The 26,543-nt window shown below is 35.3% G+C and overlaps 1 protein-coding gene across 3 annotated transcripts in view; it reads right to left on the bottom strand.

Annotated features, from left to right (window-relative positions):
- Taok1 (TAO kinase 1) overlaps positions 1–26,543 on the bottom strand; it is a 130,258-nt gene that overhangs the window by 10,307 nt on the left and 93,408 nt on the right. For 2 of the 3 annotated variants that reach the window (XM_015501049.2, XM_048793625.1), the window contains exons 14-19: positions 21,390–21,626; positions 18,685–18,813; positions 16,287–16,490; positions 13,624–13,863; positions 10,341–10,553; positions 9,146–9,328 (exon numbers count right to left, since the gene is read on the bottom strand). In XM_015501049.2, coding sequence (XP_015356535.1) covers positions 9,146–9,328; positions 10,341–10,553; positions 13,624–13,863; positions 16,287–16,490; positions 18,685–18,813; positions 21,390–21,626 — 1,206 coding nt within the window. Of the gene's footprint in view, positions 1–8,286; positions 8,638–9,145; positions 9,329–10,340; positions 10,554–13,623; positions 13,864–16,286; positions 16,491–18,684; positions 18,814–21,389; positions 21,627–26,543 lie in introns of those variants that run through there. The other variant, XM_048793631.1, reaches the window with a different exon arrangement.

Below are 26,543 nucleotides of genomic sequence, written 5' to 3' on the forward strand. Positions count from 1 at the left end.
ATCTCAAAAAAAAATAAAAATAAAAATAAATAAATAAATAAATAAATAGGGCTGGGGGTGTGGCTCAGTGGTGAAGTGTCCTTGGGTTCAATACCTGGTACCAAAAAAAAAAAAAAAAAAGGTTGAAGGAGAACTTTTATTGGATGACTGGATTGACAACACTTGAATCTACCAACTAATATTAATATTACCTTAAAGTGGGATAACACATTATAAATGTCTTAATGTAATGCAAAAGGAAGTATACAGTAACCCTTATGAAAAATCCTCGAAAAAAAACTGAAAGAAAAAAAACTGAACCTAAATACAATCATGCTTCTGGATCTAACTATCAGTTTGTAGAAAATATATTATAGAAAATAGCAAGTAGAAGAGAGGAAAATATAAATGACACCATGATGATATAATCAGCCAAACCCAGAATTTAGACATTTCTATAGCGCATGATTCAACTCATAATTAAAATAAGGTAAAGGGTACTGATAGAAAAGAAAGCTTAAAAGGCAATTAGCCAAATGTATGGACCTTGTTTGGGCTTCAATCCAAATAAACCAACTGTAAAGAATATTGTTTTGCCCTGCACAGTGTAACCTCAGCAACTCGGGAGGCTAAGGCAGGAGGATCACAGTATCAAGGCCAGTCTCAGCAAGGCCCTCAGCAACTTAGACCCTGTCTCAAAATTTAAAAAAGGGTTGGGGATGTGGCTCAGTGGTAAAGCACCTCAGGGTCCAATCCCCAATACCGAGGGGGTGGGAGACTTTTTTGAGATAATAGGGGAAATTTAGATATGAACTACAAAGTTATTATTAATTTTGTTAGATATAACAATGGAATTTTGGTTATTAACTGTAATTAATGTGATTTCAAAGTCCTATCCATATTTTCAATAGTCATTGTTCTCTACAGAAATCTAGCTGAACAAATGTTTATTTTTTATACATCAAGTTTATAAAAGTGCCCTTTAAAAAATACACATCTTTTACATAGAAAGCACATACAAGGTTGCAATAGAATATAATAACACATAAGAGATTTATAGATATAGGATGAAATCATTTATATTATATGGAAGTGTTAAGGGGCAAAGAAATCTTCTCAAAAAAAGATGGTTTATATACTGGATTTTAAAGGAACAATAGAAGTTGACCAGATGCACAAGGCAGGAAAACGTATTTTTTAACACAGGAAAGGTGGAAAGGCATGGAGAAATAATAAGTGGTATCTGGGAATGTATAAACACGCCAGAATGCACTGGAGTAAGAAGAGTTTAAGAATTAAGCTGGGCACAGTAGCAAGCACATCTGCAATCCCAGCAACTCAGGAGGCTAAAGCAAGAAGACTATATATTTGAGGCAAGCTTGGGCAAATTAGGGAGACCCTGTTTCAAAAAGGGGAAACAAAAAAATTCCAGTACCCCAAAAAAATAAATAGGTAAAACTAATAAATAAATAAACAAACAAATAAATAAGAATTTGTATTCTAGGGCTGGGGTTGTGACTCAGTGGTAGAGTGCTTGTGTAGCACGTGTGAGGCACTGGGTTTGATACTCAGCACCACATATAAAACAAACAAACAAACAAAGGTATTGTGTCCATATAAAACAATTTTTTTTTTAAAAATAAAAAAGGGGTTGGGGCCATAGTTCAGTGGCAGAGACCTTGCCTAGCATGTGTGAGGCACTGGGTTTGATCCTCAGAACCACATAAAAATAAACAAATAAAGGCATTCTGTCTATTTTACAACTACAAAAAATAAAAAAAGTAAATTTAAAAAAATTTGTATTCTAAGTGTAAAAATGTTAATAAAATAGGTTTAGAAAGGCATTTTATATGAAAGTTGAAGGAGGATACAGATTAAACATGATTTCTTCTGAGAGAGATTAAATTGTTAAATGTGGTAATTTCTCAGTGGTAGAATGAAGGACAAATTTTAAGTTCTTTTTATGCTTCTCAATATTTTCCAAGTTTAACAAAACATGTAGAACTGGGGATGTAGCTCAGAGACTATTTTTCCCAGTTCAACCTTGGTACCCCCCACTTCTATACAAGTATCTGTAAAATAATTTTCCCATTATTTTAATATTTCTATAAAATACCCAATTCATACAGAATTAAATTTACACATCTTTAAGGATTCAGTTTTTCTTTTAAATAAAAATGTAAAAAATTCATTCACTAAAATATTTATCTTAATTCAAGATATAATAAATGATGAGAATGTGGTAGGCATATAAATGATCTGAATTTCTACATATATCTGAAGGGAACTCATGATAAAATAATAAAACCAATGAAACAGAATAGAAGAACACAGAGACAAATCCACATATCTACAATCATCTGATCCTTAACAAATATACCAAAAACATTCACTCGAGAAAAGACAGGCTTTTGAACCAGTGGTGCTGAGAAAACTGGTTATCCATACATAGAAGAATGAAAGTAGACTCTTATCTCTCACCCTGCACAAAAATCAACGCAAAATGGATCAAAGACATAGGAATTAGACCAGAAACTATGCAAGTCCTAAAAGAAAACGTAGGGCCAACACTCCAGCATAAAGGCACAGGCAACAATTTTCAGTAGGACTCCTAACACTCAGGAAGCAATGCCAAGTGTTAATAAATGAGATGACATCAAATTAAAAAGCTTCTGCACAGCAAAGGAATGGAATGTGAAGAGAGAACTTACAGAATGGGAGAAAATCTTTGCTACTATTCTTCTGCCAAATTAATATCCAGAATATATAAAGAATGCAAAACAACAATAACCCCCTCCCCAAATAACCCAACTAATAAATGGGTAAATGAATTAAATGACATTTCTCAAAAGAAAAAATACAAATGGCCAATAAATATATGAAAAAATGTTCCAATCATTAGCAATTAGGGAAATGCAAATCAAAACCATACTGAGATTTCATCTTACACCAGTCAGAATACCAGCCATCAAAAACAAACAATAATAAATTCTGAAGAGGATGTGGAGAAAAGGGAACACTTTTACACTGTTGAAATGATTGTAAATTAGTATAAGCACTATGGAAATCAGTATAGAGGTTCCTCAAAAGACTAGATATGAATTAAATAGAACACTAATCTTTAGAGTATATAAAGAACTCAAAAAGATAAACACCAAAAAAATCCAAATAACCCAATCAATAAATGGGCCAAGGAACTGAATACACTTCTCAGAAGATGATACACAATCAACAAATATATGAAAAAATGTTCAACATCTCTAGCAACTAGAGAAATGCAAACCAAAACTAATCTAAGATTTCATCTCACTCCAGTTAGAATGGCAGCTATTAAGAATACAAACAAGGGACTGGGGATGTGGCTCAAGCGGTAGCGCGCTCTCCTGGCATGCGTGCAGCCCGGGTTCGATCCTCAGCACCACATACAAACAAAGATGTTGTGTCCGCCAATAACTAAAAAATAAATATTAAAATTCTCTCTCTCTCTCTCTTTAAAAAAAAAAAAAAAAAGAATACAAACAATAAGTGTTGGTGAGGATGTGGGGAAAAAGGCACACTCATATATTGCTGGTGGGACTGCAAACTGGTGCAACCATTATGGAAAGCAGTATGGAAATTCCTTGGAAAACTGGGAATGGAACACCATTTGACCCAGCTATCCCACTCTTCAGTCTATTCCCAAAGGACTTAAAAACAGCATACTACAGGGATACAGCCACATCAAAGTTTATAGCAGCACAATTCACAACAGCTAAACCGTGGAACCAACCTATATGTCCTTCAGTAGATGAATGGATAAAGAGAATGTGGTATATATACACAACGGAATATTACTCAGCAACAAAAGAGAATAAAATCATGGCATTTGCAGGTTGATGAATGGACGTGGAGGATATAATGCTAAGAAGTTGTCCAGTCCCAAAAAACCAAATGCTGAATGTTTTCTCTGATATAAGAGGCTGATTCATAGTGGAGTTGGGAGAGGGAACATGGGAGGATTAGACGAACTCTAGATAGGGCAAAGTCGTGGAAGGGGAAAAGAGGGGGGCATGGGGGTAAAAAAAAGACAGTGGAATGAGATCGACATCATTACCCTAAGTACATGTATGAATACATGAAAGATGTGAATATACTTTATGTACAACCAGAGATATGAAAAATTGTGCTCTATATGTGTAATATGAATTGTAATGTATTCTGCTGTCATATATAACAAAGTAGAATAAAAATAAATTTTAAAAAAAAGACTAGGTATGGAACCACCATATGACCCAGCTATATCACTCCTCAGTATTTATCCTCAAGAATTAAAATCATTATACTATAGTGATACAGGCATATTCATGTTTATAGCAGCACAATTCAAAATAGCCAAACTATGTGAAACCAGCCTAAGTGTAAATCAATAGATGAATGGATAGAGAAAATGTGATATACATACACAATAGAGTTTTACTGAGCCATAAAGAAAAATGAAATTGAGACCATTGTGTTAAGGGAAATAACCCAAATTCAGAAGGTCAAGGGAGGGGTGGAGAGGGCAGGGATCTCATGAAATTCAAAGGTAGATCAGTAGAAGAAAGGCATGGGAATAGAGGAGAGGGAAGAAGTGCTGGGGAGTGATACTGGCCCAGTTATATTGTGTACATGTACAAATATGTAACAACAAATCCCATCATTATGTATAACTATAATGCACTAATACAAAATGTAAAAGGAGGAAAAAATAAACAAATTAATACTTATCAATATTTCCCAGTAAGCATTGCTTCAATTTTTTATGCTGCTAAGTTTTGTCATACCTTTTTTCTTTTTTCTTTTTGTTGGCAATGCTGAGTGGGGATCAACCTAGGGTCTTGAATATTCTAGAATTTTTTTCAACTAAACAAAATTCAAATCTAAGATTTGTGACAGGTTACTCATTATTCCTTTTAAAACATGTTATTTTATTACTACAAACTAGATAAGTGGTTTTCCTAAGCAGGTAGTTACCATAATTAAACTTCTGAGAGGCTTTCCCAACCTATCTTCTTAGAAACCAATTATGATCTTTTTGTGTGAATATTTTCATTTTCAAAAAGAAAGGTCTTATAAGATATTCCAATTATTAATTCTTACTTAAACATTATCAACTAAGATGTTGATACTAAATAAAATATTGGGAGAAAATTAAATGAGATAATAATAATAATAAAAGGCCATCTAGCAGGGCATGGTTGTACGTGTCTATAATTCCCAGCAACTCAGGAGGCTGAGTCAAGAGGACTGCAAGTTCAAGGCCAGGCTCAGCAATTTAGCAAGACCCTATCTCAAAATGAAAAAATTAAAGGAGGGGCAATTTAGCAAAACCCTATCTCAAAATGAAAAATTAAAGGAAGGGTGGGGCAGGGGACATGGCTCAGTGGTTAAATGCCCCTGGGTTAAATACCTGGTACCAAAAAAACAAAAAAACTATACTTTGGAAATACTACTACTTTTTATTCATGTGTAAAATTCACATGGAATTTAACATTTATAATTATGTTGTTAATTAAGCCAAAAACAATGTAAATGAAGGATGAGAAAAATTGAAAATAGATTTCATATATACTGGCTGGGTGCGGTGACGCATGCCCGTAATCCTAGCAGCTCAGGGGGCTGAGGCAGGAGGTTCTCAGGTTCAAAGTCAGCCTCAGCAACTTCGAGGCACTAAGCAATTCAGTGAGACCCTGTCTCTAAATAAAATACAAAACAGGGCTGGGGATGTGGCTCAGGGGTTAAGTGCCCCTAAATTCAATCCCTGGTACCCCCCCCCCAAAAAAAGATTTCACATATAACCAAGTCTCTGTTTTTAGTATCTCAACCTAAAGAAACAATTTTTTGTTCACTTGAAGCTTAAAGTAGTCTTCAAACACAGAATTACTACATTCATTAACATTCACTCTAGGGACCATTAACATTCACTCTGGGGGGCTTTTTGGTGCTGGAGATTAAACTCAGAGCCTTTTGAAAGCTATCTTACACAGTCTACTGCTAAGCAATAACTTCAACCCATATTTTTCAGTTTTTGTAGATAGGATTCATAGTCTTGGTGAATGCCAACTGACCTCAGACTGCCATGAAATCATGTACTTCACTTGAAATGTAAACAGCCCCACAAACCAAGTAACATCTCAAAGCACTATAGATTTATCATCCTTTTGTTCTTTTCTTCTTTTAAATACTAAAGCATCTTATGTATTTTAAACCACATTAAAAAAAAAAAAACAATCAGCTGGGCAAGGTGGCACAGGCCTTGTAATCCTAATGGAAAGCTGAGACAGGAGGATCACAGTTCAAAGTCAGCTGCAGGCAAGGCGTGACACTTAGCAACTCAGTGAGACCCTGTCTCTAAATAAAATACAAAATAGGGCTGGGAATGTGGCTCAGAGGTCAAGTGCTCCTGAGTTCAATCCCCAGTACCGCCCCCCCCAATAAGTCTAACATTAATATATCCACTACCAACACTACTTCAATTTAAGTACAATTTGCCTTTTTCTACTTTATTCAAATACCACAAGCATTTTCCCATGTTAACTCTTTTTTCTTTTGGTACCAGGGATTGGACTCAGGAGTGCTTAATCACTGTACTATACCCCCAACCCTTTTTATATTTTATTTAAAGACAGGGTCTTGCTAAGGTGCTCAGGGCCTCACTAAGTTGCTGAGGTTGGCTTTGAACTTGTGATTCTTCTGCCTCAGCGTCATGAGCTGCTGGGATTACAGGCATATGCCACTGGGCCCAGTTCTATGTTAATACTTTCCTGAAGGCCTTATTTAAATGACTGAGTAAGATTTTATTTGTGGTACTAGGGATATAGCTCAGTGACAAAGCAAGTGCTTATTAGCATGTGCAAGATGTGCAAGGACCTAGGTTTAATCCCCAGGACTGGGGTGGCTGGGTGGGATTTTATTAGTAGCTTAGTCATATTTATTTAATTAGTTAAATTATACTCTACCTTAGATGGCTAGATTATTTTAAGTTATTACAAAATGTTACAAGTAACATATTTGCCTATTGTTTTCCTTATACTGTTATTTCTTCCTTAGAATGCTCAAAGTTTTAAATTCTTAACATTTTGTGGGCTCAATATACACCTCTAAATTGCTACCCAATGTGCACTGATAATGTACAATAGTGCCACTGCACATTCATCAATGGATATTGGTATTATACTCACACTTTATTAGACTTTTCTAACATAAGAATTTTTTCATGTATTAAAATAAGACCTTTCTGAAAAAATGCAAGTTGACCTTTAACTCTACACCACTAGGTGGAGCTAAAATTACAACCATACTTACAATAGTACCAATATTTTTCCCATACCACCATTCCTAAAATACCATAGGGAGTTTTCCTTCAAGTGATAATTATTTTAAATATGAAAGTAGAAACCTGACAGTTTTTTTTTTTAGAAATATGCATCTCTCAAAAAAGCTGGTAATAAAGACAGTTGTGCCAGAGAAACAGTAACATCCTTGTACAGTTTTTATGTTATAACGTTTCCTATCAGTTGAAAAATAAATTTAAGAGAAAAAAAGAAAAGAAAGAAAGGGGCTGGGCTAGTGGTACAAGCCTGTAATCCCAGCTATTTGGGAGGCTGAGGCAGGGAAATCTAGAGTTCAAGGCCAAGCTGGAAGCAGTGGCACAAACCTATAATCCCACACACAGCCTGGGGAGGCTGAGGCAGGAGGATCACAAATTTGAGACCAGCCTCAGCAAATTTAGCAAGGTCCTAAGCAACTTAGTGAACACTGTCTCAAAATAAAAAATAAAAAAACTGGGGATAATATAGCTCAGTGGTAAAGCGCCCCTGGGTTCAATCCCCAGTACCAAAAAAACCCCCAGAGTTTCCAAGGCCAGTCTCAGCAACATGGCGAGACTGTCTCAAAACCAAAATCAACCAAAAACCAACAAAAAGAGAAATAGTAACATCTTTTTTTGTGTGTTTTTAAAAAGAGTTACATTTAAGGGGACTGTGAGAGTGTGGCTCAGTGATATTGCACATGTCTCACATTAAGTGAGGCCTAAGATTCAATCCCTAGTACCATCACCATTAACAAAAAATATATATATTTTTTTAATTTAATAAAGTATTCTATTTTTATCACAAGAGCTGCAGGAAACAGAGGACAATCTACAGGCCTATGATCTACAAATAGTGACAACTTTAAGAGGACTGATAGGCAGGTATTAACAGTGCCCAAAAGACTTGAGACTATACCAGCTGTTGGGAACTTAGAATTCTGGAACATAGCTCTGAATCCTGGGTACAACTGATATTCTACCATTTCTTATAATTTCCCAACACACACACACACACACTCCTTAGTATCCTAAAGGATGAAAATGAATTTGGAGATTCTAGTTCTATTCTCTATATATCTGACAAAGAAAAAGTCAGAAAAAAGTAAAGGTGTACCAGAAAGTGACATTTTTCAGCCTAACTTTTCACCTGTGTGGAACTGGTTTTACCTTCTGTCCCTCAGTAATCTTCCACCAATCTGTATAGTTCCAGGCCAAGGATGTATGAGTAAAGTACATATTCCTGATCCTTTGTCCCTGCCTCTCCCAGGCAATTACTGAAGTTCTTTTTCTTCACTATTCAAGTCTCTCTCCAACCTCCTTAGGTAGAGCTAGGTATACAAAAGAAGTGAGGAACATGGAGCCAGAGCTGCTACTCTCACAATTCAACTAACTGCACACAACCTCAAATTCTTTCTCTAACAACTACTACTAAACTATATCCTTTGATTTTTAGAACTCATTATTTATAAGGTTCATTACTGAATTAGTAATTTTAAATAAAAGTAAAAACAAAAATCGTACCAGGGGCTCAGGGTTGTAGCTCAGTGGTAGAACACTTGCCTAGCATGTGTGAGGCACTGGGTTCGATCCCCAGCACCACATAAAAATAAACAAATAAAATAAAGGTATTGTGTCCATCTAGAACTAAAAACAAACAAACAAACAAAAAAACCAAGAGCAACCAAAAAAAAAAAAAAATTGTACCAAACTAGAATTAAGGACATAAGGTATTAGGAAAGAAATGTAATGTAACCTGTCAATATAAAGCACATATTTATAAAATGTTTTTGATAAAAGCACATACTAGGATAATTATCTTCCTTCTATTATTTATACCTTTTGTTCTAAGAGTGCCCTGCGGAGGGAAACCCTCTGTTCAAGCTCCCGAAGCTCTCGATCATGTTGTGCCTCAGCCTGCATCTTGATTTTGCTCTGATATGCATTCAACAGCTCCAGTTCCTGCTGCAGCTGCATCTTCAAAACCTGGCACTCTGCTTCCTGTGCTTCATCCAAACGCAGCTGAAAGCAAAAGAAAACAGATATATCCCACTGTGAGTTATCTATTCATGACTTATGGAAAGGAGAAGGAGTGATAGAAAACAGACTACTCTTTTGTATGCTATGTAATTGTTTTCTCATGTGTCCAGGAGTAAACATATCTGATAAAGAAAGGCACAATAACCAATGATGGCATTATGAAGATAAAGCTATCATAAGCTATTTGAAGGGTGGTTGAATAACTACATTTTTCTTATGAAAAACCTAGAATCTGATTTGGTAATATAAAATTCAATTTCTTCCTCCCTAGTGGAAATAACTATACAACAAAGGACAATCAACTATATAGGTGGCTGCTTTACAGCCCTCAAGTTATGAATGATGTTTGGGGGATACCATGGATTGAAGCCAAGGGCCACTTAGCCATTAAGCCACATCCCTAGCCCTTTTTATTTTTTGAGACAGGGTCTTGCTAAGTTGTTGATGCTGGCTTTGAATTTGCAATGCTCCTGCCTCAGCCCCCTGAGCCACCGGGATTATAGGAATGCATCATCATGCCCAGCTATGTATGATTTTTATATTCGGAAATGATTATATTTTAAATGGTTATGTAAGTACTCACATATATCCTCAACTATGCTTCCTGGTCTGCAAAGCTTAAAATATTTATCATCTGTCCCTTTACAAAAAAATTTTCAATATATTTTATTTGCACTCAAATGTGACCATTTGGATTTCCAATATAATACTACTTTTTGCATACCAAAGCTCCTGTTGCAATCTTCTAAAGCTACTGGGCTCTGTTCCTGAATGGAGCTGATATAGAACCTCTTAAATGTTTCAGTGAGAATTCTATACAGATCACAACATTTCCAAGTAATGCTGAGAAAAGGAAGAATATGGATCACTACTACTGTTTCCCTAGCTTCAGAAGAGCTATCATTTTCAACAAATAAAATAATTGTTGGGATTTTCTTCAGTGGTAGAAGGAAAGAGGCACTAAATTTGTTTTGCCTAAATAAAGCAAACTCACAGCCTGTGTGGAGAGCATTTCATTAATGCTGTGATCATACTGTTCAGCCAAGATGGCTAACTTGCGGGTCTGCTCCTCCTTGAGCCTTTTCAGAACAGCTTTATGCTCACTCTTTGGTGTAGTCTCCAGTAGGTGATTTCTTAATGCTTTGTACTGTCTGGTTTGGATTTTGCAGGTATCCTGAAACTGCTTTTTTATTTGGAGTTCTTTAGACTGGGAAGAAAAAAGATGGATGTATGTAAGTTTTAACATACTGCATTTGGTATATCTTGTGCATACTCAAATAAAGTCTAGTAAGAGGAAAACCAAAAAGGTCAGATGCTAAGGTTGCAGGTACTTTTTGCATTTGGCTGTTTGGCCAAACTACTGGATTCTATGCATTTTCACAACAACAACAAATATTTTATCACAGGACTTCAAGCAATACTCATTATTTCACTAGTAAATTTAGTGATAGGAGTAAATATAAAATTACTTAAAAACTATGTATAATCATAATAAAACATAATCAAAACATAAAACATAATCAAAAACTAAATTTCTTAAGAATTAAGAGTAATAAAAGCACTTTATTAGCAAGTCAAATTTTCATCAGATATCTGAGACAGAAAATAAAGCATATTTATTCTGTTGGGGTTTTTTTTAATTTTTTTTTTTTTTTTTTTGGTAGTTGTAGACAGACAAAATGCTTTTATTTTATGTGTTTATTTTTATGTGGTGCTAAGGATCAGATCTAGTGCCTCATACATTCTAGGCAAGTACTCTGCCACTGAACTACAGCCCCAGCCCTTTATTTTGTTTTTTATCTAAAATACCTTTCCTCCAATTTCTTTTAATGTCAATCTCAACTCTAACTACACAGTCTATAATAGACCATACTTCCTTTGTCCATTCTATGTACCAAACCTGAGGATGACTAGAAGTTTGTATTAGTAGCTGGTTAATATTAATAATGTTATTATAATTATCTTTTAGATATCTTAAGAGAATAAATTAAGTAGAAAGATACTTAGTAATGGTCTACTCTTGTTTTTGGAGGTGCGTATTGGGGATTTAACCCAGGCATGCTTAACCACTGAGCCACAATCCTAGCTTGTTTTTATTTACCTTTTTATTTTTATTTTGGCATACCAGGGGTTGAATTCAGGGGCATTCGACTACTGAGCCATATCCCCAACCCTGTTTTTGTATTTTATTTAGAGAGAGGGTCTCACTGACTTGCTTAGCACTTTACCATTGCTGAGGCTGGCTTTGAACTTGAGGTCCTCCTGCCTCAGCCTCCTTAGCAGGTGTGTTCCACTACACCAGGGCTTTTATTTTGAGACACGGTCTCTAGAGTTACTTAGGACCTCACTAAATTGTTGAGGCTGGCCTCCAACTTGCAACCCTCGTGCCTCAGACTCCCGAGTTGCTGGAAACACAGGAATGTGCCACCACATCCAACTAAAAAAATTTGTTTACTGGCTGGGGCTATAGCTCAGTGGCAGAGACTTGCCTAGCATATGTGAGGCACTGGGTTCGATCCTCAGTACCACATTAAAAAAAACAAATAAAATAAAGGCATGCTGTCCACCTACAACTATATTTAAAAAACTAATAAACTACATCCCTCAATGTTTGATTCAAGTGAAAACAAGAAAAACATTACATTATCTCTACTCTCATAACACTGACAAAAAAGGATCATCTGGATGGCAACTGAAGAAACAGCAGAGTAGGCAGTAGGTATTTACCCCACCCATTCCGTAGAAACACCCTCACAACATACAAATCTTAGTCAACATATATACGAGCTAGATATGAAGTCTCCCCTTCTCCAGTTTAAAAGTTTTACAGAAGGTTGGAAGAGGCAATCATTGAACTTAAATAAACACAAACAGGACTTGGTGTTAGAAACTATAATGTATTGTTCAAATTGACCTTTGAAGAGATAAACTTTAATAAAGAGGAAAATGGAGATCCCCCCGCCCCCACCTAGAGTAAGACCCTGGGCTCATTTGTCATCAAATAGAAGTATCCTATTTAAAAGTCTGATTATAACTGTAAAACATTTTCTCTTCATTTGTTATGTAGCATATAAGAAAAAAATATATTAGGTTTTAATAAATTCTGAAATTAAAAAGGCTCTAACAACAGGACACAGAAAGAGTCAAACAATTATTCTTTACTCAAGCCCCAGAGAAATTAGTCATATCAGATTTATTGTATAATTAGAAAAAACAAACTTTGAATTTGGTTTAGTTCTGGGTGCTACTGGCTTTAAAACCATAATTAATTTAATAGACATGTTAAATCACAGGCTATTCTATGAACTCAATTAATAAGAATGTTTTAAAGTAATCCCAGCAGTTTGGGGAAGCTGAGCAAAGAGGATTGTGAGTTCAAAGCCAGCCTCAGCAACTTAGTGAGGCCCTAAGCAACTTAGTGAGACCCTGTCTCAAAAAATACAAAGGTCTGGGGATGTGGTTTAGTGATTAAGTGCCCCTGGGTACAATCCCCAGTATCTCTCTCTCTCTCTCACACACACACACACACACACACACAAAAGATTCATTTGATTCAGTTTTCTATGCTCATTACAAGTTACAAAATTTGAAAATTTCTTAGAATTGTGAACTGTTAAGTCACAAATTTGGTAAAAGGGAATAGACAAGGTAGCTGAACAGACAAGGGAAGAAAGAAAAATACTTTATTTTTATATTTCATATAAATCACCTTTAGAGCAAATAAATATTCTAAAACTATATTACTTGAGACAAAAGAGAGAAGCGAACAGACTGTTGACATGGGAAATATAATCCGAGCATAGGACACTGGGTACATGTATTTACTTTCGTACTAGTGACTGAACCCAGGGGCACTTTACCACTAAGCTATATCCCCAGTCTTTTCTACTTATATTATTTTTATGAGGCAGGGTCTCACCACATTGCTAAGGCTGGTCTTAGTCTGTGATTCTCCTGTCTCAGCCTCCTTAGTTGATGAAATTACAGGCATGCATCAAGGCACCCAGTGGATACTGGATATATTTAAAATGACAATCTTGGTTTTTATTTCCTGGTACTTCCCACAGTAGAAAGTTTTAGCCATTTGTTTGTACTCTGAAGAGAAATACATAAGCTAATATCTGCAGTTGACAAGCACTGAAACCCACTGAAGATGCTAAAAAGCGAAAAGGCTGCTCAATTTCGTAGTGACCAGACATGTGTCTTAGTTTTTTTCTGCTTCTATGGATGCCTTTTATCTTTTTTCCCCTTTGTCAAGAAGCTTACACTAAAGATACCTTCAAACTCTTAGGCTGTTGTCGAACTTCCATGACATGCTTTCGCCTTAGTTCTCGTTCCCTTCGCTTATTATATTCCAGCTGATTAGTGAGCTCAGTTTGATGCTGCAATCTGATCAACTCACAGCGCATCTTCTGAATTGTGTTGAGGTGGCGAAACTCCAGTTCTTGCATGGATTCATGCTGTCGTAGTAACATGGCATGCTCTAAGTCCTTTTGAGTCTGTCTTTTGTTTAACTCCTATTCCATAACACAAAAGACAAAGGTATAATTTACAGCTGTACAATGACAGAAAAAAACAAAATCCTAAGGGGGGAAAAAAACGATGCAATTAAACCTCTGCTTCAATTATAGCTACATAGTAAATATTAGGGTTTTGTGATTTCTTTTATTTCTGGAGGTACTGGGGGTAAAATTTAGGGCCTGTGCATGCTAAGAACATAGTAAAACACAAAACCCTCACGCCCCCAGTCTTGTTTCACAAATTTAATGTGAGGAAGAAATAAGTTCATAAATAAAAAGTTCTCAGAATACTACCCAGCAAAGGTGTTCAATAAATGTTAATTCTAAAAACAAAATTTTTTTTTAAGATCAAAAAGAACCAGTGCACACATACACATTATGTAAAAGTCATACTCACCCTCCCTTAGTTCCTGCAAACCCTCTCCCCAGAAGCCAAGAGTTTGGTGCATATGCTTCTCATCTTTTCTCTTTTTATTTGTGACATATTCATTATTTAAAAAATATATTTTCAATAATATACATTTCAGGCATGTTTAACTTGCTCTTTTCACTTACCAGTGTAATATATATCTACCTCCAGATAAGATCAGTAGTTAAAAACTTTTCAAAAGTTTCACTGAAAGCTACTGGCCTCCCCCCGCCCCCACCTTTTTAGGTACTGGATATTGAACCCAGAGGCATTTTAACACTGAACTGTAACTCCAGCCATTTTAGTTTTTTATTCTGAGACAGGATATCACTAAGTTGTCCAGGCTGCCCTGGAACTCCTGCCTTGGCCTCCTGAGTAGCTGGGATTGCAGGTATGTGCTGCCATTACTGGCTCAAATACTGCTTTGTTGATACCATTTTATTTTTTAGTACTGGGGATTTGTGGGAGACCAACCTTACACGTGACTGAGTCACACTCCCTGGCTGGGTGCTGAGGTGCTCAGTCACAGAAATGTGGGTGGTGTCTCGTGCATGGGTGTGTCTTGCTACAGCCCCATGGGTGAAGCTACACTCACCTGTTCCTTTGTAATATAACCCCTTGCCCTTGCGCTGTGACTGAGCACCTCAGCACCCAGCCAGGGATGTGTGACTCAGTCACGTGTAAGGTTGGTCTCCCACAGGGATTGAACTCAGGGGCACTCAACCATTGAGCCACATCCCCAGTCCTATTTTATATTTTAATTTAGACACAGGGTCTCACTAAATTGTTTAGTGCCTCAAAGTTACTGAAGGTGGATTTGAACTTGTGATTCTCCTGCCTTTAGCCTCCGGCGCCGCTGGGATTGCAGGCATGAGCTAACCACACTCGGCTTTTGTGATAGCATCCCCCCCCCCCACAACTATTCCTATATGACTGGATAACTACATTGTTTCCATTTTTGGATTTTTAACTGTTTCAATAAACATCTATATATAACATATCATATAATCATGTTTTTGTTTTGGAGGACAAGAACTCAAGAAGTAGATAAAAGCATACATACATGTATTTTAAAAGCCAGGGCTAGTGGCTAGGGATGTGGTTCTGTTGTAGAATGCTTGCGGGTCATGCATGAGGTCCTGGGTTCAATTCCCAGCATCACAAAAACAAATAAACAAAACCTCCTAAAAACAAAAACTGAAATACTACTGCTAAACTATGCTCCAAAAGGGCAGTAGTAACTGATACTCTTACTAAAGAGTGCCCAATAATCCATGCTACTACCAAGACTAGATATTATCTCTTTTTAAGTTTTTCTTTTATCTCATGGATACGTTTTATTAACATTGCTTTGATTATTAGAGTATCTGCAAAATTATGCTACATTTGAAGCTTTTAATCCACTCCCAGAAATAAATTTATTTATGTTAACAAGTCCTGATCATGAGGACAACTGTTTTCACTGGCATAAGTTTCTACATTATTTGCCCAATTAATAGCTAAAATGATTATAAAAAATCTTAAATGGCAACATTAATAGTATCCATTTCAAATCAGAGGCAAAGATTGACCAATTAATCCCCATATTTAAAAATAATATTTCTCTTATTCATATATTATTTAAGTTGTTTATTGAATGCCTACTATGGGCCAGACTGATAATAATATAAAGAACTGAACAGAGTCTGTAAATTTTTTACAACTTCAATTCTAGTGAGGGGAAACAGATTCCATTTCCCCCAAAGTATGTGTGTGTGTGCATAAGAGGGGAAAGTACAAGGACTGTTCAAAGGAAAAAAGATTTGGTAATCAGGGAAGGCAAGTCTGGGCAGGTGACATTTGAGTAAAACAAAGAAAAGAGAAAATAAGTCCAGTGATTATCTGGGGAAGAATGACTCAAGCACAGAAAAAAATAAGTACAAAGGCTCTGAAAGTGGGATGTGACTGGCATATATTCAGGAAAGAGTCTGGTGATAAAGGATTATTATTTTCACATCATTCACACACACACCTCCCTGACAAGGTCCTGCTCCAAGTTATGCCGTCCAAGTAACATTCTTCTCTTGAAGCGACGGCATTCCAGCTCTAGGTATTGTCTCTGACGTCGAAGAAGGTTAGCTTCTTCTTCTGCTTGGAAATGTTGTATATTCTCCTTCTGCTTTGAAAGCCACTCTTGTTTTTCTTTTTTAGGGGTGCTCTGGTTTTCATTCAGCTCCTGGCAACATAAAAACAAAACAAAACAAAAAAACTCAGTTCATGATACATAATTAGCTGTATGAATGTGTCACTTAGTATATGGTAAACTTAAATAGAAGTATTTAATAGCTTTCTCTCTAATGATCAGACAGGGTAATGATCTGGAGAAAGCAGGTAATATTTTCCTCTTTCTTGAGTTACTTATGAAACAGGACAAGAAAAAGATATATGTGGGGCTGGGGTTGTGGCTCAGCAGTAGAGCGCTCGCCTAGCATGTGCAAGGCCCTGGGTTCGATCCTCAGCACCACGTAAGAATAAATAAATAAATAAAATAAAGGTATTCTGTACAACTAAAAAATAAATATTTAACAACAACAACAAAAAGATATATGTATTCTAGAAAACCCGCATACTTTCTAGCTTCACGCAGTTACATCTTGATGGTTCCTAGCTTTAAAGGACACAATGATTGGTTAATAAAGTAAAACACATCCTTCCTTAAAGCTTTCCCTAGAAGACAGAGGCAGTGTTTTCCGGTAAAAAAATTACATAGGAATTAAAATTAGGGCTAAAACAAAGTAAAATATCATCTCAATTTATATTCTTTTTTCTAAAAATATTTTTTAGTTGTCAATGACTTTTATTTTATTTATTGATATGTGGTACTGAGAATCGAACTCAGCGCCTCACACATGCTAGGCAAGTGTTCTGCCACTGAGCCATAACCCTAGTCCTCAATTTACATTCTTGATACTATGTTTTCAACAAAATTATAGATAAACTTAGTATAATAGAAAGTAAATGGAAAATCAGCAAAACCGTGATTAGAACAGAAATTTACTTTACTTCATTTTCAGCATTAGTAGCCACTGAACAAATCAAAACAAATGCTTTCTATATCATCTTAAATATCATCTCAAAAACTACCACGAAAATGCATTTACAATGGGCAAAATGAAAAAAGTCCTAATGATATATTCAAAGAGGAAAACCCTAGGATGCTAATTAATAATATTTTCATCCTAAAGAGTATCAACATTATATAAAATATAAATCAACTATCTTTCCTAGGTATGATTCTTCAGAGACAACTAATCTGTATTTTCTTTTCAGAAATCACTACTTTCTGGGGGGTGTTGGGGGTACTGTAGATTGAACCCAGGGGAGTTTTTACCACTGAGTTACATCCCCAGCCATTTTCTCATTCTTTTATTTTTAAAATTTATTTATTTTTTTAATTTTTTTTTTTTTTTAGTTATAGATGGACACAATACTTTTATTTTATTCACTTATTCTATGTGGTACTGAGAATTGAACCCAGTGCCTCACACATGCTTGGCAAGTGCTCTACCACTGAGCCATATCCCAAGCTCCTCATTCATTTATTTTGAGACAGGATCTCACTAAGTTGCTTAGGGCCTCAAATTTTAGATCCTCCTGACTCCGGCTCCCAACTTGCTGGGATTACAGGCATGTGCTACCCAAGCCTGGCTATAAAGATCTCTATAAAGAGATCAATTCTTTACAAGTTTAGTTCATAAGATATTTGAATAAATACAAATAAAAAGCATATAAATGAGTAGTTTGTGAGAGTGATGCCATATATGGTGGTGGTATATGCCTGTAATCATGGGTGACCTGGGAGGGTGAGGCAGGAGGATCCAAGTTCAAGGCCAGCCTCAGCAATTTATCAAGGCCCTTAGCAACTTAACAATACTCGTTGCAAAATAAAAATTTAAAAGGGCTGGGGATGTAGTTACAATGTCCAATTTTAAGATGTGATCTTTTTAAAATTTTTTCCTAATTTTTATTTTTTTATGTGCTGAGGATCAAACCCAGCGCCTCACACATGTGAGGCAAGCACTTAACCACTGAGCTACACCCCAGTCCCCTTAAGATATGATCTTGCAGTGTTTATTTTTCTCAGGTATTTTTATTTCTAATGAGTCAGTTAATTAATAGGCACTTAGAAAAGCTATTATAAGTGAAATAATTTACATTTTTCAGGAAAGGTTCTTTTTAAGATCCTCTTGAACCAGAAAACTCAAGCAGTTAAGGGTAATGAATTATAATCAATATCTTTGTATAAGCTGATACACATTTAATGGTCACAGCCAACAGAAGAAAATTTTACCCTACACGCTTTATGAGTGAGAACCATTGAATATAATTAATAAGCAGGAACTGACACAAAATTTGTACAAAATAAGTACCTCTTTAAGCTGTTCTTTTCGAAGTTTATATTCTCTTTTCTGGGACTCCAAAAAGCTATTCAGTTCTTTCTTCTGTTGGGCCTGAATATGTTGCTGAAATTTTTTCTCCTCATTGGCCATCACTTTAGCCTACATGAAAGTTTTAAAATGAATCAAATTAGTTAAGTAGATAGATTTAAAGCAGATAGGTTAAAAGCAGCAGTTTAACATACATCACTAAAGATACTTATTTCTTAAGGACAAAAATCAGTAGAAACAACACCAAAATAAAATACCCAACCAAGTGGGCCTGGTGGTCCACCCTGTAATCAACAGGAGCTTGGGAGGCTGAGGCACAAGGATCACAAGTTTGAACCCAATCTCAGCAATTTAATGAGGCCTTAAGCAACTTAGTGAGACACTGTCTCAAAAATTTAAAAAATTTAAAAAGGGCTGGGGATGTGGCTGAGTGGTTAAACACCTGGGGTCCAATCCTTGGTACAAAACAAAAACAAAAACAAAAAACCATGACCAAATTATAAAGTGTTTTTCAGCATCCTTATCATTTAAACTTCAAAGAATCACTAATTTGGAATTCATTTTAAAATACTGGGATAGACCAGTGATGTAACTCATTGGTAGAGTACTTGCCTAGCACGCTTGGCAAGGCCCCAAGTTAGATCACCAGCACTGCAATAAATAAATGAAATATCAACCTCTTATTGGGCTAAAATGGTTTCATTTAACAGGAATACATCCTCCCTTCAATAAAACAAAACAAACAAATGTTTTCCTCAATCCCGAGTCTCTAGGATTACAGGAATGTGCCACTGTGCCTAGCTAAATATTGATCTTTATTTTGTATATTAAATACTATAAAAATGTTAAATACTAGATATCATACTATTTTATTTTTGCAACTCTTTTTTTTGTGGGGGTGGGGCACCAGGGATTGAACCCAGGGGCACTTAACTACTGAGCCACATCCCCAGCCCTTTTTAAATTTTGTGATAGGGTCTAAGTTGATGAGGCTGGCTTTAAACTTGTGATCCCGCTGCCTCAGCCTTAGCTGCTGAGATTACAGGTGAGCACCACTATATCTGGCCTATAAACTATTTCATTTTTTAGTATATATGTAATACATATTAATTATAGAACATTTTAGAAATACAGAAGAAAAAAGAAAAAAAAAACTCATGTTTTAGCACCCAAATATAAACCAATGTAAGCATTTTGGTACATACATGTTTTAATTTTTTCCTAGAACAACAACAAAAAAAAAATTAATACTTTTTAGTTGCAGATGAACAGAACACCTTTATTTTATTTATTTACTGTTATGTGATCCTAAGGATTGAACCCAGTGACCCACATGTGTTAGGCAAGCACTCTACCACTGAGCCATAACCCCAGCCCTAGGACAAAAAATTTAAAACAAATTTTAATCACATTATACATCCTGTTTCATGAATTGCTTTTCTAATATGTCAGCATCTACCTCTTCACAAGCTATTAAAAGAACTGCCCATCACCTATCAGTATTCAAAATATCTATAATTTTTTTATTAAAAATTTCAAGGGCTGGGGTTGTGGCTCAGTGGCAGAGCACTTGCCTAGCATGCGTGATTCTCAGCACCAGATATCAATAAACAAAATAATGGTTCATTGACAACTAAAAAAATAGTAAAAAAAAAAAAATGTCAAGCTGGGTGCGGTGGCACACGCCTGTAATCCCATATGCTTGGGAGTCTGAGACAGAAGGATTGCAAGTTCAAAGCCAGACTCAGCAAAAGCAAGGCACTAAGGAACTCAGTGAGACCCTGTCTCTAAATAAAATACAAAATAGGGCTGGGATGTGGCTCAGTGGCCGAATGCCCCTGAGTTTAATCCCTAGTACCGCCCCCCCAAAAAATTCAAAATCAAATATTTATTTATACCATAATTTATTTTGCCAATTTCCCTACACTGTCAGAGTTTTTTTTCTTTTCTTTCTTTTTTTTTTTTTGGTGGGGAAGAACAGGGCAGCTATGATAAAAATGCTTCAATGCATTATGTTCAACTTGGACATATTTTGATGAAATTATGTGATTTTACTAAGAAGTTTACATGTTATTTGATAAATGTGACTAGCAAAATAAAATGAAACTGATTGGACACCAAAAACACTACAGGAAAAAGCAACTAGAATACTGAAAATATACCCGTACCATATAGTAATGAAAATTCATTCGTAAACGAATCTGAATCAATATATAATCTCAAACATTCTTTGTATTCTGACATAGAATGCAACAAAAATTTTAAAAATGTTTCTTAAAAATACACAGAAGTAGAGACTCATGAATAATTTTTTGAGAGCTAAATCAACTATTGATAAGATTTACCAAAGTCCTCAGATAAGCAGGGTATCAAAAGACTAAAATGGTTGAATGACTTATCCAATGGGATACTATAAAGCTATCAAGTATCAGGAAATGATCCCATGCCTATTATTTCCCAGATCTAGTACTTGTATTAAAATATATCATAATATTTTTCATACTCAAAATGCATATATTAAGTCACAAAATTAGAAAAACACACATGAACCATCTTTTTTGGTGACTGATCTATCATCAATTCACAAAACAGTTTATACCCTAATATTAAAATGCTATATCGGTTAATTATGAGATAGACAAAAGCTAAAATTAAAATAAACTAATAATACTTCAATAGCCACCTACCTCTTTTTCCATAGCAGCTTGATGTTTCTTGATAAGTTTCTCCATTTCTGCAGCAAAATTATTACGCTGAGTTTCAAGATCTTTGTCTAATCTTAGGCGGTGTTCATCCATCTCAGCCTTTAGCTTATTTTCCAGAGTCATCAGTTGCTTTTGGTGCTGCCGTCTCATTCGCTTATAGCCAGACATCTGTTCTCTAAGCTCAGAGTCCTGCTCATGTTCTTGCATTTGCCTTGTAACCTAGACATACAAACAATGGAGAAAAAAGAAAAGAAAGCAAAACATTTTCTTTCAAAAGCATTTAGACCATCCTACTATTAATTAACTAGGTAATTAATTTAAGAGATCCCAATGTTGCAGTTTCCAATTAAATTTCCAGCAGGTCTTTTAAAGAAACAGACAAACAGGTTCTAAAATTTATGTGGGAATGTAAAGGACCTAGAATGCCAAAATAATCTTTAGAAAAAACAAAGCAGAAGGATGAGAGCACCATGATCAAGACACTGGTACTGGCAACATACAATACTCCCTTTCAACAAGGACAACAACAAAAAATCTAGAAACAGACCACACATTTTTCTACCAAAAACTCAAGTTAATTCAGAGGGAAAAAAAAAGCACTTTTAACAAATCCTGCTAAAAGAAGTGCTGCTGCTGCTGCTGCTTCTTTTTTTTTTGTCTTTTTTAAACTTTTTTTATTTTTTGGAAATGGTTGGAAACAATACCTTTATTTATTTATTTTTATGTGGTGCTGAGCATTGAACCCAGGGCCTCGTATGTGCTAGACAAGCGCTTCACCACTGAGCCACAATCTCAGCCCCTAAAAGAAGTGCTTCTTTACACAGAAAAAAAAAAAAACCCGTGAACTCTCACATCTCTCACTTAATGTATAAAAACTAATGTGAAGAGGATGACATCTTTCTTTCTTATTTTTGAGATGATTTCTTATCTAACTATAAAATCTATAATAATAAAGCAGAAGAAATCATAAAATATCTTCATGACCCTGAAAGTAAGCACGTTTCTTGGGCAGGATGTAAACACCAATGATCACAAAGAAAAAATATATAAATACGATTTTTAAATTAAGATAAAGTTCATAGAACCTAAAATTAATCATTTTACATTGAAAGATTCAGTGACACTTAATCCATTCACTGTGTTTTTTTTAAATACATGCGCTTTATCTATTTAGAAAACATGTATCGGGCTGGGGATGTGGCTCAAGCAGTAGCGTGCTCGCCTGACATGCGTGCGGCCCGGGTTCGCTCCTCAGCACCACATACAAACAATGGAGAAAAAAGAAAAGAAAGCAAAACATTTTCTTTCAAAAGCATTTAGACCATCCTACTATTAATTAACTAGGTAATTAATTTAAGAGATCCCAATGTTGCAGTTTCCAATTAAATTTCCAGCAGGTCTTTTAAAGAAACAGACAAACAGGTTCTAAAATTTATGTGGGAATGTAAAGGACCTAGAATGCCAAAATAATCTTTAGAAAAAACAAAGCAGAAGGATGAGAGCACCATGATCAAGACACTGGTACTGGCAACATACAATACTCCCTTTCAACAAGGACAACAACAAAAAATCTAGAAACAGACCACACATTTTTCTACCAAAAACTCAAGTTAATTCAGAGGGAAAAAAAAAGCACTTTTAACAAATCCTGCTAAAAGAAGTGCTGCTGCTGCTGCTGCTTCTTTTTTTTTTGTCTTTTTTAAACTTTTTTTATTTTTTGGAAATGGTTGGAAACAATACCTTTATTTATTTATTTTTATGTGGTGCTGAGCATTGAACCCAGGGCCTCGTATGTGCTAGACAAGCGCTTCACCACTGAGCCACAATCTCAGCCCCTAAAAGAAGTGCTTCTTTACACAGAAAAAAAAAAAAACCCGTGAACTCTCACATCTCTCACTTAATGTATAAAAACTAATGTGAAGAGGATGACATCTTTCTTTCTTATTTTTGAGATGATTTCTTATCTAACTATAAAATCTATAATAATAAAGCAGAAGAAATCATAAAATATCTTCATGACCCTGAAAGTAAGCACGTTTCTTGGGCAGGATGTAAACACCAATGATCACAAAGAAAAAATATATAAATACGATTTTTAAATTAAGATAAAGTTCATAGAACCTAAAATTAATCATTTTACATTGAAAGATTCAGTGACACTTAATCCATTCACTGTGTTTTTTTTAAATACATGCGCTTTATCTATTTAGAAAACATGTATCGGGCTGGGGATGTGGCTCAAGCAGTAGCGTGCTCGCCTGACATGCGTGCGGCCCGGGTTCGCTCCTCAGCACCACATACAAACAAAGATGTTGTGTCCACTAAAAAATAAATATTAAAATTCTCTCTCTCTAAAAAAAAAAAATATATATATATATATATATATATATTTTATATATATATATGTGTATAAAAGAATGTGATGTAAGGCTTGGTTGTGGCTCAGTGGTACAGCATTTGCCTCACATGTGTGAGGCACTGGGTTTGATCCTCAGCACCACATTAAAAAAAAAAATAAAGAAAGTGATACATGTCTAAATATATTTCATTGTGTTTTTGAGGTTCATTTATGTTGTTGAATGTATCATTACCTCATTTCTTCTTATAGCAGAAAAATATTTCATTGTAAATATATCATAGTTTTTCACCCACTGACACACATTTGACCCTTTCCTTTTGGCTATTGTGAACAGTGCCTCTATGAATATGTATGTACATGAACTTGTCTGTTTTCAGTTTTTTATAAAGGTTAGTATTATTTTTTGGCAGTGCTGGGAATCAACCCCATGGCTTTATTACAATCTAAGGGTTTGTTTTACCACCAAACTATACTCCTAGCCTATAAAATTATGTTTGACTGACCTTATAATTGTACACATTTATGGAGTACAATGTGATGTTTTGACATAGATATACAATATAGAATGATTAAATCAAGCTAATTAACATATTCATCACTTCATTTACCAATCATTTTTCATAGTGAGACATTTGAAATTTAGTCTTAGATATTTCAAAATATACAATATATCATTATTGACTATAGTCACCCTGTTGTGCAACAGATCTCAAAACTTAGTCTTCCTGTCTATCTGAATCTGTGTGTGCTTTCACAAACAACTCCACATATTCCCTCCCTCTCACCCCTACCTAGCCCCTTTTATGACTTCAACCTTTTTGGATTCTACATGTAAGTGGGACTGTTTCACTTAGCATAGCATATTCTAGATTTATCTATATTGTTGTAAATGATGATCCGCCCTCCCCAGCCCCCAGAACACATTCGTTATTCATTGATAGACATTGATAGATACTTAGGGTGATTCCACATCTTGGTTTTTGTGAATACTACAATATACTCAAGGGTATAGATATTCCTTTGGCATACTAATTTCAGTTCCTCTGGTTATGTGCTCAGGAATGGGAGTACTGGATCATATGGTAGTTCTTATTATTAGTTTTTTATATATTTAATTTTGGTGGTATTGGGTATTGAACCCAAAGTGCTCTATCACTAAGCTAAATCCCTAGCACTTTTTACTACTTTATTTTTTGACACAGGGTCTCACCAAGTTGCCCAGGCTGGACCTGAATTTGGTATCCTTCTGCCTCAGCCTCCAAAAAGCTCTGATTGCAGGTGTGTGCCACCATGCCTTGGCTCTACTGTTAGTTTTCTTTCTTTCTGTTTCTTTTTTTTTTTTAACTGGGGATTGAACCCAGGGGCACTGAACTACTGAATCACATACCTAGCACGTTTTAGTTTGAGATAGGGTCTCACTAAGTTGCTGAAGCTAGCCTTGAAGTTGTGATCCTCCTGCCACAGCCTCCAGAGTCTCTGGAAGTACAGGCACAAGCTATCATTCCTGCCACTCACTTATTGTTAAATTTTTTTGAGGAACTCCTAAACTGTTTTACATTCCCATCAATAATGTACAAGAGTTCCCTTTTCTCTGCATCTTCACCAACACTTGTATTTAATTTACCAGATGTTTTCAGTGATTTGGTTTTTGTTTTGTTTTATTTTTTGGTGGTACTGGGGATTGAACATAGGACCTTAAGCATGCTAAGGAAGCACTCTACTACTGAATTATATTTCCAGCCCATTTTATCTTATTTTGAGACAACTCACTAAGTTGCCCAGGCTGGCTTCAAATGTGATCTTCCTGCCTCAGACTCCAACTAGAATGCTTATACATTGCTAATTGGCATGTGAAATGCTACAGTCACTTTTGAAAACTGACAAAGTTTCTTATAAAATTAAAGAAACATATACCCTAGAACTTGACAATTCTACCCTTAGGTATTTACTCAAACGAAATTAAAAGACCAGCTGGGCATGGTGGCACACACCTGTATTTCTGAAGCAGAAAACCACATTCGAGGCCAGCTTGGACAATTTAGTGAGGTCTCAAAATAAAAAATTAAAAAGGATTCAATCCCTGGTACCACCAAAACTTATAATTTAAAAAAAGAGATCACATTCACATCATGGCTTGGTCACAAATGTTTACAGCAATCTTATGTATAACAGTTCCAAAACAGAAACAAACCAAAAGTTTATCAAGAAAAGAATAGATAAACAAATGGTGGTAGGGGGCTGGGTTTGTGGCTCAGTGGTAGAGCAATTGACTAGCATGTATGAGTCTCAGCACCACATATAAGCAAATAAATAAATAAGGATCCATCAATAACTAATAAAAATATTTTTTAAATGGTGGTATATTCACACAATGAAAAGGTTTTCTAGAGAAAAAAATTAACATTGTTGAACACAATAACATGTTATTCAATAACATGCATTCATTATTCTATGTTATTCCACTCATATAAAATCCCAAACATTCAAAACATATTATGAAACAAAAGGTGATACTCATGGAAATGAGAAATTAACTAAAAAGGAGTATAAAAATAACTTTGTAAGATGAAGGAAATTTGACATCTCTTGTTTTATGTAATGGTTAACTTAGGTGTATATCAATTTAAATATTCCTCAAATTGACTACGTAAGATCTGTATATTTTATTATATGAAGAAAAATTCAAAACAAAAGAAGGCAAAGTACTCATAAAATATAACACAGCAATGTTTATTTGTGCAAAAAGCTACATACTCTCTGAATATTTTATTTACAAT

Source organism: Marmota marmota, unplaced genomic scaffold (genome assembly GCF_001458135.2).
Source record: "Marmota marmota marmota unplaced genomic scaffold, marMar, whole genome shotgun sequence".
NCBI lineage: Eukaryota > Metazoa > Chordata > Mammalia > Rodentia > Sciuridae > Marmota > Marmota marmota.